The sequence below is a fragment of the Scyliorhinus torazame genome, chromosome 2, assembly GCF_047496885.1.
Source record: "Scyliorhinus torazame isolate Kashiwa2021f chromosome 2, sScyTor2.1, whole genome shotgun sequence".
NCBI classification, from domain to species: domain Eukaryota; kingdom Metazoa; phylum Chordata; class Chondrichthyes; order Carcharhiniformes; family Scyliorhinidae; genus Scyliorhinus; species Scyliorhinus torazame.
In genome coordinates, this window is record NC_092708.1 from 16061585 (window position 1) to 16074380 (window position 12796).

The following is a 12796-nucleotide window of genomic DNA, read 5'->3' on the forward strand; positions in this document are numbered from 1 at the left end:
CCCGGGGGCTGGGATCTGTACAGCTCTTCAAAGAAGGCCTTGAATACCTTGTTTATTTCCGTTGCACTCTGGGCCATGGCTCCCCCACCATCTTTGACTCCCCCTATTTCCCTCGCTGCCGCCCTCTCACGGAGCTGGTGTGCCAGCATCCGACTGGCCTTTTCCCCGTACTCGTAGGTCGCCCCCTGCGCCTTCCTCCACTGTGCCTCCACCTTCCCCGTGGTCAACAGGTCAAACTCCGTCTGGAGCCGTCGCCTTTCCCCAAGTAATCTTTCCTCCGGGGCCTCTCGTATCTCCTGTCCACTCGCAAAATCTCCCCCACTAACCTCTCCCTTTCCCTGCCCTCTGTCTTCTCCCTATGAGCCCTAATGGAAATTAGCTCTCCCCTGATCACCGCCTTCAACACCTCCCATACCACCCCCACCCGCACCTCCCCATTGTCGTTGGCCTCCAAGTACCTTTCAATACACCCCCTTACCTTCCCACACACCACCTCATCTGCCAGCAGTCCCACATCCAACCGCCACAGCGGGCGTTGGTCCCTCTCCTCTCCCAGCCCCACTTCCACCCAGTGCGGGGCATGGTCCGAGTACTCCGTCCCCTCCACCCTCGGGATGAGCGCCCTGCCCAGCACAAAGAAGTCTATCCGGCAGTATGCCTTGTGCACGTGGGAGAAGAAAGAAAATTCCCTGGCCTGCGGTCTTGCAAACCTCCACGGGCCCACTCCCCCCATCTGATCCATAAACCCCCTGAGCACCCTGGCCGCCGCCGGCCTCTTTCCCGTCCTTGATCTGGAGTGGTCTAGTGCTGGATCCAGCACTGTATTAAAGTCCCCTCCCATTATCAGTCCTCCTACCTCCAGGTCCGGAATGCGCCCCAACATGCGCTTCATGAATCCAGCATCATCCCAGTTCGGGGCGTATACATTTACCAACACCACCCACGTCCCTTGCAACCTACCGCTCACCATCACGTATCTCCCTCCATTGTCCGCTACGATAGTCTTGGCCTCAAATGACACATGTTTTCCCACCAGAATTGCCACCCCTCTATTTTTCGCGTCCAGTCCCGAGTGAAATACCTGTCCTACCCATCCCCTTCTTAACCTGACCTGGTTCGCCACCTTCAGTTGTGTCTCTCGGAGCATAGCCACGTCTACCTTCAGTCCCTTCAAGCGCGCGAACACTTGAGCCCTCTTCACCGGTCCGTTCAGGCCCCTCACGTTCCACGTTATCAGCCGGATTGGAGGGGCTCTCACACACACACCCCCCCCCCCCCCCCCCCCCCCGCCCGCCAACTAGCCATCTCCTTTTCTGGGCCAGTCCCGTGTCCGCGTCTCCCTCACCCTCCAGGCCCCCAACCGGGGGACCTCTGTCCCGGCCACCTTTTCTGTGTCCCATTCCCTTTCGGCCAGTGCAGCAGCAACCCTGTTTCCACCCCCCCCCTCCCTCCCCCCTTCCCTCCCCCCCGCTAGATCCCTGTCTAGCTTTTTTGCTCCCCCCATATCACTCCCGTAAGTCAGCTGATGCCTGCTGACCCCGGCGTCCCCCGCCATCCCTTTGACCCCCCCGTGTGGGAATCTCCCCATCAGTAGACGTTCCTACGCTCCCTCTCCCCCCTTTCTTCCCACGCGCGGGAGAAGAACCCCGTGCTTTCCAGAGCCTGCCCCACCCCCCCTGACGCAGTTTCGGTTGCGGCCTTGTCTCTCGTCCCCAGCCCATATAACATTCCCTGCGCGTGCTTGCCCCCCTATATACAACCGCCATCATACTTCAACCCTCAAATACCCCCCACCCTCTCAAACCCTCAATTAGAGTCCAACGTTTCAGTTAATATAAAGGTCCACGCCTCTTCGGGCGTTTCGAAGTAGTGGTGTTGGCCGTTATGTGCAACCCACAGTCGCGCTGGCTGCAACATTCCAAATTTCACTCCTTTCCGATGCAGCACCGCTTTGGCCCGGTTGAAACCCGCTCTCCGCCTAGCGACCTCCGTGCTCCAGTCCGGGTATATTCTGATCTCAGCATTGTCCCACTTGCTGCTCCGCTCTTTCTTGGCCCATTTCAGGACCCTCGCTCTGTCTGTGAACCGGTGAAATCTCACCACCATCGCCCTTGGCGGCTCGTTTGCTTTGGGCTTCCTCGCCTGCACCCGGTGCCCCCCTTCCAGCTCCAGCAACCCCGGGGAGCCTCCGCGCCCATCAGCGTCCCAATCATTGTGCCCACATATGCCGCGGCGTCGGCCCCCTCCACTCCTTCTGGGAGACCCAGGATCCTCAGATTGTTTCTCCTCGACCTGTTCTCCAGGTCTTCAAGTCTTCCCGCCCACGTCTTGTGTAGCGCCTCGTGCCGCTCCACTCTCACCGCCAGGCCCAAGAGCTCGTCCTCATTCTCACTCACTTTGTCCTGGATCTTCACCTCGTGGGCTTTCTGGGTTGCCCCAAGTCCTTCAATTATTGCCAGCATAGGCGCCACCATCTCCTTGCGCAGCTCCTCGAAGCAGCGCTTGATGAATTCTTGCATCTCCTCTTTGTCCCCGGCCGCCGCCATTTTGTTTGTTTTCCCCCTCTTCTCCCGCTGCTCCAGTGCTGTTTTTTTGGCTGTTTCGCTGCGGGTCCGGTCCATACAGGTTATTGGGGGACCTCTCTCCTCTCTTCCCCACGGGTTGGCTGTGTGAAAAGTTCCGTTGGGGCTGTTCTATCAAGCCCGAAAGTCTGTCTTCGCGGGAGCTGCCGAATCGTGTGGCTTAGCTCCGCATAGCCGCAACCGGAAGCGTGCTTTCGTTGTTGATATCACATCTCTTACACTTTCTATTTCAATCTATTTTGTTTCTGACCTCAGAATCCAGCAGCTGCTGTTTCTCTCCTCAATTTTCCACAGTTGTTCACCTGTGGCTGCTTCGATTAGTTTAACTATCTACCTCCTATGCTGCTATGGCCCTGACTGCCTTGGCACACTATCAGCTCCCAGCCAGCTAGTCCCACTTGAGAGATGAGTGCTGAATTCAGGCTGACCCTCCCACTGAGCACCTGTTGCCCTCTGGGAAGTGTGGTCTCTTGGATCAGACAGGAGAAACCGAGAGCCTGTCCGATCTCCTCCTTGGATGGAAAAGATCCCTTGACATCATTTTCCATGTGAGGAGGTGAATTCTGCCCAGTATCCCCGCCAGTAATTCATTCCTCACTTAACATCATAAAATCGGATTATCTGAGTCATTGTCACATTGCAGGAGGCACAACATCTTGTGCAATAAATTGATGCACCGTCAATTACCACAAGGTGAGAATGGTGGAACAAGCGAGGCTTTATTGCACAAGATGTTGTGCCTCCTGTATTTGGAACCAGAATGGCTGCAGCACAGGAGAGCAGACACTTTTATACACCACCTACTGGGCGGAGCCAGCAGGCAGGGATTTACCATAGTAAATGTAATACACGGGCAGTGCACACTAACTACATGTTGCACATCCTTCATTGACTGTAAAACACTTTGAGATATCAGCTGCTCCTGAAAAGCGAGCTCTCTTTCACTCAGTAGCAACTGGATCCTTCAATATCCACATCCGTTGCACAAAGGATTCTTAAGCGGTAACCCTTCGCTCCATCAAGTAGGAGAAGGAGACCGTCCCTGTGGTGACAATAACCAATCGGATCTAACGGAACGGTGCGGAATGAAAGGATACAGCTCCAGGACAATGATGACACTGTTCTTCTTCTCAAACGCATCATGGAAGTAGACAAACCTCTCGTGGTCCATTTGCGACAGAATCTCCAACTCCCTGACCGCATCTTCCCGAGCAGTGGCTCGGAAGGAAATAAACTTGGCTGCGTAGTCCAGCTTGGTGCTTTTCTCCGTCACCCTCTTAACGCAAGAAAACGCTCCCCTTGGAGAAAAGGAAAGTGTGGGTTACAATTAACACACGTGTCATGTGAGAGTACCTTTAAGAAATGGGTGTTTATTACTGCAGTGATGTCAGAGAGTGGGCGGAGCTGGGCTGTCTGTCAGCCTTTTACTTTCGTTTTAGGCTGTTTGCTGCAGGGTGTGTTTTAGTTTCATTTTCAGAGCTGGATAGCTGCAGTCACAGCCAGCAGGTGTATTAGTCTCTCTCTGTAATCTAAAGACTGTAAATCGATCCTGGTGATTTAAAACTAATAACAGTCGTGACTTTAACCTGATGTGCTTCTGGTAAAAGGTGTTTTGAGTCGTATGGATGTTAAAAAGGAAAGCTTAAAGGTTTACTTAGTGTTGTAGTCTTTGGGGGTTGTATTTGAATTGATGGTTGCTAAGATGTTCACTGTATGTTTTAAAAAGGTTAACTTGAGTTCATAGAATAAACATTGTTTTGCTTTAAAAAATACTTTTCCATTCCTGCTGTCCCACACTGTAGAGTGGGCCGTGCGCTCCCCATACCACAATCTAGTAAAAGTTGTGGGTCAGGTGAACTCCATGATACACTTTGGGGTTCTCTAAACCCTGGCCCGTAACACACGACACAACTGTCTCTTACAACAGGAAAGCAGGGACAAATAGTGGAAGGCAAGAGCTGAATAGTTACAACTACCAGGAAACATTGAAGAGGCTTCTCTCGAAAAGGAAAGGCTGAGGCGTGACCCGCTAGAGGTCTTGAGGATTAGGAGAGGATTCAACAAGATAGACATAGAGAGGATGTGGGGGGGGGGGGAGGGGGGGATTAGGGCGCATCAATATCAGACAGTCACTAATGAATCAAATTGGGATTTCAGGAGAAACCTCTTTACCCAGGGAGTGGTTGAGGTGAATAGTATCAATGGATTTAAAGGGAAACTGATTAACACAGGAATTAGGAGCAGAAGTTGGCAATCCAGCCCTTCGAGCCTGCTCCGCCATCCAATCAGATCATGGCTAATCTCTTCCTGGTCTCAAATCCACCTCCCACCTGTTCCCCACATCCCTTTAATCTGTTTCATTCCCCAGAAATTTACCGATCTCCTTCTCAATACCATTTAATGACTCGGATTCCACCGCACTATGGGGGCAGCGAATTCCACAAATTCACCACCCTCTGCGAGAAGTAGTTCCTCCTCGTCTCAGTTTTAAATCTACCGCCTCTCACCCTATATCCGTGACCACTCGTTCTAGATTGCCCCAAGAGGGGGAACATTTCGGTCTACGTTTACAGTATCAATTCCTTTTAGTATTTTATACACCTCGATCAGATCCCCTCTCATCCTTCTAAACTCCAGCGAGTATAAGTCCAAACTGTTTAATCTCTCCTCATACGTCAATCCTTTCATCCCCGGAATCAATCTGGTGACCCTCCTCTGAACTGCCTCCAAGGCCACCACATCCTTCCTCAAATAATGAGACCAAAACTGGACCCAATACTCCAGATGTGGTCTCACCAACACCCTATACAATTGCAACAACACTTCTCTACCTTTATACTCCAATCCTTTTGCAATAAACGCTAACATTCCATTTGCCTTTTTAATTACAGGCTGTACCTGCACACTGACTTTCTGTGATTCATGAACAAAGATCCCAGATCCCTCTACCCAGGCAACATTTTGAATCAGCTTTTCATTTAGATGACTATGATTTAGTAGCCATTACTGAAACATGGTTAAAAGATGGTCACGACTGGGAGTTAAATATCCAAGGGTATCAGACTATACGAAAGGATAGAATGGACGGTAAGGGCGGTGGTGTAGCTTTGTTGTTTAAGGATGGCATCCGGGCAACAGTAAGGGATGATATTGGTGCTATGGAGGACAAGATTGAATCCATTTGGGTGGAAATCAGGAACAGTAAGGCAAAAAGGTCACTGATAGGAGTAGTCTATAGGCCACCAAATAGTAACAGGATGGTAGGGCAGGCAATAAGCAAAGAAATAACGGATGCATGTAGAAATGGTACAGCGGTTATCATGGGAGATTTTAATCTGCATGTCGATTGGTTTAACCAGGTTGGTAAAGGCAGCCTTGAGGAGGAGTTTATAGAATGTGCCCGGGATAATTTCCTGGAACAGTATGTAATGGAACCTACAAGGGAACAAGCGGTCCTAGATCTGGTCCTGTGTAATGAGACAGGATTGATTAATGATCTCATAGTTCGGGATCCACTTGGAAGGAGCGACCACAATATGGTGGAATTTAAAATACAGTTGGAGGATGACAAGGTAAAATCAAACACTAGTGTTTTGTGCTTAAACAAAGGCGATTACAATGGGATGAGAGAAGAACTAGCTAAGGTAGACTGGGAGCAAAGACTTCATGGTGAAGCAGTTGAGGAACAGTGGAGAACCTTCCGAGCGATCTTTCACAGTGTTCAGAAAAGGTTCATACCGACAAAAAAGAAAGACGGTAGAAAGGGGAAAAATCGACCGTGGATATCTAAGGAGGTGAGGGAGAGTGCCAAATTGAAAGAAAAAACATACAAAGTGGCAAAAATTAGTGGGAGACTAGAGGACTGGGAAGTCTTTAGGGGACAACAGAAAGCTACTAAAAAAGCTATAAAGAAGAGTAAGGTAGACTATGAAAGTAAACTGGCTCAGAATATAAAAGCAGATAGTAAAAGCTTCTACAAATATATAAGACAAAAAAGAGTGGCGAAGGTAAATATTGGTCCTTTGGAAGATGAGAAGGGAGATTTAATAATAGGAGACGGGGAAATGGCTGAGGAGCTGAACAGGTTTTTTGGGTCAATCTTCACAGTGGAGGACACAAATAACATGCCAGTGACTGATGGAAATAAAGATATGATAGGTGAGGACCTTGAGATGATTGTAATCACTAAGGAGGCAGTATTGGGCAAGCTAATGGGGCTAAAGGTAGACAAGTCTCCTGGCCCTGATGGGTTGCATCCCAGAGTGTTAAAAGAGATGGCTAGGGAAATTGTAAACGCACTAGTGATAATTTATCAAAATTCACTAGACTCTGGGGTGGTCCCAGAGGATTGGAAAGTAGCAAACGTGACACCACTGTTTCAAAAAGGAGGCCGGCAGAAAGTGGGAAATTATAGGCCGGTAAGTTTAACTTCGGTTGTAGGGAAAATGCTGGAATCTATCATTAAGGAGGAAATAGCGGGGCACCTGGAGGGAAATTGTCCCATTGGGCAGACGCAGCATGGGTTCACAAAGGGTAGGTCGTGTCTGACTAATTTGATAGACTTTTTTGAGGACGTTACCAGTGCAGTAGATAACGGGGAGCCAATGGATGTGGTATATCTGGATTTCCAGAAAGCTTTTGACAAGGTGCCACACAAAAGGTTGCTGCATAAACTAAAGATGAATGGCATTGAGGGTAAAGTGGTAGCATGGGTAGAGGATTGGTTAACTAACAGAAAGCTGAGAGTGGGAATAAATGGGTGTTTCTCTGGTTGGCAACCTGTAACTAGTGGGGTCCCTCAAGGATCAGTGTTGGGCCTGCAGTTGTTCACAATTTACATAGACGATTTGGAGTTGGGGACCAAGTGCAATGTGTCAAAGTTTGCAGACGACACTAAGATGAGTGGTAAAGCAAAAAGTGCAGAGGATACCGGAAGTCTGCAGAGGGATTTGGATAGGTTAGGTGAATGGGCTAGGGTCTGGCAGACGGAATTCAATGTTGCCAAGTGTGAGGCTATCCATTTTGGGAGGAATAACAGCAGAATGGATTATTATTTAAACGGTAAGATGTTAAAACATGCTGCTGTGCAGAGGGACCTGGGTGTGCTGGTGCACGAGTCGCAAAAAGTTGGTGTGCAGGTGCAACAGGTGATTAAGAAGGCTAATCGAGTTTTGTCTTTCGTTGCTAGAGGGATGGAGTTCAAGACTAGGGAGGTTATGCTGCAATTGTATAAGGTGTTGGTGAGGCCACATCTGGAGTATTGTGTTCAGTTTTGGTCTCCTTACCTGAGAAAGGACATATTGGCACTGGAGGGAGTGCAGAGGAGATTCACTAGGTTGATCCCAGAGTTGAGGGGATTAGATTATGACGAGAGGTTGAGTAGACTGGGACTGTACTCATTGGAGTTTAGAAGGATGCGGGGGGATCTTATTGAAACATATAAGATTATGAAGAGAATAGATAGGATAGATGCGGGCGGGTTGTTTCCACTGGCGGGTGAAAGCAGAACTAGGGGGCATAGCCTCAAAATAAGGGGAGGTAGATTTAGGACGGAGTGTAGGAGGAACTTCTTCACCAAAGGGTTGTGAATCTCTGGAATTCCTTGCCCAGTGAAGCAGTTGAGGCTCCTTCTTTAAACGTTTTTAAGAAAAAGATAGATACCTTTCTAAAGATAAAGGGATTCGGGGATATGGTGTACGGGCCGGAGAGTGGAGCTGAGTCCACAAAGATCAGCCATGATCTCATTAAATGTCGGAGCAGGCTCGAGGGGCCAGGTGGCCGACTCCTGCTCCTAGTTCTTATGTTCTTATAATAACTTGCATTTCTATTTTTTCAGCCAGAATGGATAACCTCACACTTATCCACGTTAAACTCCATCTGCCAAATTTTGGCCCAATCCCCTAGCCCATCCATAAACATGAGTGAGAAAGGAATAGAAGAGTTTGTTGATGGGGTGAGGTGATTTTTCTCGATGTTAAAGACAGCTCGGGGTAGTGCAGGGGAAATGGCGTTGGTCAGCCATTATCTTGTTGAATGATAGGACAGGATCGAGGGGTCGAATGGCGTACACCCGCTCTGATGTCCCTGTGTTTGCATGAAGCAGGGTAGGAGGAGGCCGTACGGAGGATAAACACTGACACAGACCAGCCAAGGGGAATGATTCTGTGCTTTAAATAAAACTGCGTAAAAGTGATATTTAATTTAGTGGATTGTGTACAATAATCTCTGCAGGCAGACATCCCATATTCTGGCCACGTGTCCGCAATTTAAAATTGTCTCTCTTAATTGTCTTTCCACATTAGGGGCAGCACGGTAGCACAAGTGGCTAGCACTGTGGCTTCACAGCGCCAGGGTCCCAGGTTCGATTCCCGGCTTGGGTCACTGTCTGTGCGGAGTCTGCACGTTCTCCCCATGTCTGTGTGGGTTTCCTCCGGGTGCTCCGGTTTCCTCCCACAGTCCAAAGATGTGCAGGTTAGGTGGATTGGCCACGATAAATTGCTTTTAGTGTCCAAAAAGGTTAGGAGGGGTTATTGGGTTACGGGGATAGGGCGGAAGTGAGGGCTCAAGTGGGTCGATGCAGACTCGATGGGCTGAATGGCCTCCTTCTGCACTGTATGTTCTATGTTCATTCCACACAAAAGACTATTGACAAAAATGAGAGGACCTGGAACTGGAGTTGACCTGTGTTGGTTACGACAAAGGGAGTTGGCGGAATTGGAATTTACTCCGTGTGGCAGAATTTGACTAGTGTTGTCTCCAGGGACCTACACCGAGACCTCAGCTTTTCACAATATTTATAGGTGATTTGAGTAAAAGAGAGGGGAGGACAGTAAGTGGCACAGTGGCAATATCACTGACTTAATAATCCAGAGGCCCCTAATGCCCTGGGGGCAAAGGTTCAAATCCCACCATGGAATTTAAATTCAATGAATAAAACCTGGAATATAAAACTGGTCTCAGTAATGGTGACCAGGAAACTATCATCCATTGTGGTTAAAAACTAATGTCCATTAGGGAAGGTAACCTTACCCGGTCTGGCCTACATGTGACTCCAGACCCACAGCCAAGTGGCCCTCTGAAATGGCCGAGGAAGACACTCAGCTCAAGGGCAATTGGGGATGGACAATAAACGCTGGCCCAGCCCAGCGATGCTACGATGAGGAATCAATAAAACTCCACAGATCATTCATCCTTCAAATTGACAATATTCCAAATAGTCTCAAATTCCCTTTTCACTCATCTGCCTTAGAATTAATTACAGGGCTTGTCTAAAGTGGGATGATCCATCTGGGTCTCTGGAGGTCCCCAGCATCACAGATGTCAGTCTTCAGTTAATACGATTCACTCCGCGTGATATCAATATGAAGGCACGGGATACTGCAAAGGCTGATGTGTTATATATGTTGGATTAACACGGACTGCAACTCAATGCAGTATCACTTGAAAACAGGCTTCCAACGCTGCTTTATTGAACTTGCCGACTAATGTACACAGTTTGCGGTGGGTCGACGCTCTATTAATCTAAGCTTGCTAACCTTGGTCTGGCCTGCCCAGACTTGCTCTGTGCCATGTGTAATAGGTGCTGACTGTACATTGCACCCTGACTGTTGCCACAGCTATCACCAGTACGAAGAGGCCGAGTCTTCCTGCCTCGTGTGTTTTATACTGGTAATGTACCCTGTAGTGTCCTGCCTGGTGATTGGTTGTTCTGTATTCTGTGTGGTGATTGGTTCCTGTGTGTGTCCATCACTGCCTGTCTGTATCTCATTATGAACATGAGTGAATATTATGACAAAGGCTATGGGCCGTGACAATAATACTGAAGACTTGTGCTCCAGATCTTGCTGCTTCGCTAGCCAGGTTGTTCCAATACCGATACCCGGAAATGTCGAAAATTGGATAAATCTAACCCTGCCAATTACTGTCCTATCGGTCTACCCGCCATCATCAGCAAAGTGATGGAAGGGGTCATCAACAGCAACAATAACGGCCGGTTTAGCTCAGTGTGCTAAACAGCTGGCTTGTAATGCAGAACAATGCCAGCAGCACGGTTCAATTCCCGTACCAGCCTCCCCGAACAGGCACCGGAATGTGGCGACTAGGGGCTTTTCACAGTAACTTCATTGAAGCCTACTTGTGACAATTTTTTAAAAATATATAAATTTACAGTACCCAATTCATTTTTTCCAATTTAAGGGGCAATTTAACGAGGCCAATCCACCTAAACTGCACATCTTTGGATTGTGGGGGCGAAACCCACGCAAACACGGGGAGAATGTGCAAACTCCACACGGCTACTTGTGACAATAAAAGATTATTATTATATTATAACAGCACTATTAAGCGGCACTTACTCAGCAATAACCCGCTCACTGATGGTCAGTTTGATTTCTGCCAGGGTCGTCCAGCTCTTGACCTTATTACTAATAATCTTTGTTATTATAATGTCTAATTCACCCAACAGCACGTCTTTCGGGACTTGTGGGAGGAAACCGGAGCACCCGTAGGAAACCCACGCAGACACGGGGAGAACGTGCAGACTCCGCACAGACAGTGACCCAAACCGGGAATCGACCCTGGGACCCTGGAGCTGTGAGGCAACAGTGCTAACCACTGTGCTACCGTGCCGCCCATATTAAAGCCTTGGTTCAAACATGGACAAAAGAGCTGAACTCCAGAGGTGAGGTGAGAGGGACTGAATTTGGCCGAGTGCGGCATCAAGGAGCCCCAGCTAAACTGGAGTCAACGGGAATCAGGAGGAAAACGCTCCACTGGTTGGGATCATACTTGATTCCAGGGCAGCACGGTAGCACAAGTGGATAGCACTGTGGCTTCACAGCGCCAGGGTCCCAGGTTCGATTCCGGTTTCCTCCCACAGTCCAAAGACGTGCAGCTTAGGTGGATTGGCCAGGCTAAATTGCCCTTAGTGTCCAAAAAAAAAGGTTAGGAGGGGTTATTGGGTTACGGGGACAGGGTGGAAGTGAGGGCTTAAGTGGGTCGGTGCAGACTCGATGGGCCGAATGGCCTCCTTCTGCACTGTATGTTCTATGGCACAAAGGAAAATGGCTGTGGTTGTTGGAGGTCAATCATCTCAGCTCCAGGACATCACTGCAGGAGCTCCTCAGGGTCGTGTCCTCGGCCCAGCCATCAGTGACCTTCCCTCCATTCTGAGGTCAGATGTGGGGGTATTCGCTGATGATTGCATAACATTCAGCACCATTCCTGACTCCTCAGATACTATACAGTCTGTGTTCATGTGCAGCGGACCTGGCCCATATTCAGGTTTGGACTAATAAGTGACAAGTAGCTGTCACAAGTGCCAGGCAATGACTATCTCCAATAAGAAAGAATCTAACTACCACCCCTTAACTTTCACCACTGAATCCCCCACTATCAACATCTGGGGAGTTCCAATTGATGAGAAATGGAACCAGCCATATAAATAATGTGGCTACGACAGCAGGTCAGAGGTACGACAGGTAACTCACCTCCTGACTCCCCAAATCCTGTCCAGGCACATGTCAGGAGTGTGATGGAATACTCTCCACTTGCCTGGATGAGTGCAGCTCCAACAACACTCGAGAAGCTCAACCCCATCCAGGGCAAGGCAGCCCCGCTTGACTAGCACCCTAAGAGCCACCTTAATCATTCACTCCCTCCACCACCGACGCACAGTGGCAGCCGTGTGTACCATCTACAAGGTGCACTGCAGTAACTCACCAAGGTTCCTCAGACAGCACCTTCCAAACCCACGACCACTGCCATCTAGAAGGACAAGAGCAGCAAACACATGGGGAGCCCCACCATCTGGAGGTTCCCCTCCAAGTCACTCACCACCCTGACTGGGAAATATATCGGCCGTTCCTTCACTGTCGCTGGGTCAAAATCCATTTCCTAACAGCGCAGTGGGTGTACCTACACCACATAGACTTCAGTGGTTCAGGAAGGCAGCTCACCCCCACCTTCTCAAGGGCAATTAGGGATGGACAATAAATGCCGGTCTAACCAGCGACATCCACACCCCATGAAAGATTACAAATAAAAAGACCCTATTGTGCTGTGACACGCACCTCCCAATCTCCTGATGGACATCATAATAGTCAGATAAAAGCCTCATCTTCCGCATGATCGTCTCCTCGTCATCCATTGGTTCATCATTCTCTATTTTACCTGAAAAACAGCAAAACATCAGCAACCTCTGGGCTCCCATCATC

The 12796-nt window shown here is 49.0% G+C and overlaps 1 protein-coding gene across 7 annotated transcripts in view; it reads right to left on the minus strand.

The window, feature by feature from the left end:
- Positions 1-12796, minus strand: part of spega (striated muscle enriched protein kinase a) — a 1182457-nt gene that overhangs the window by 603255 nt on the left and 566406 nt on the right. For all 7 annotated transcript variants that reach the window (XM_072468701.1, XM_072468720.1, XM_072468711.1 and 4 more), the window contains 2 exons: positions 12653-12752; positions 3680-3880 (listed from right to left, as the gene is read on the minus strand). In XM_072468701.1, the coding sequence (XP_072324802.1) occupies positions 3680-3880; positions 12653-12752 (301 nt within the window). The remainder of the gene's footprint in view (positions 1-3679; positions 3881-12652; positions 12753-12796) is intronic.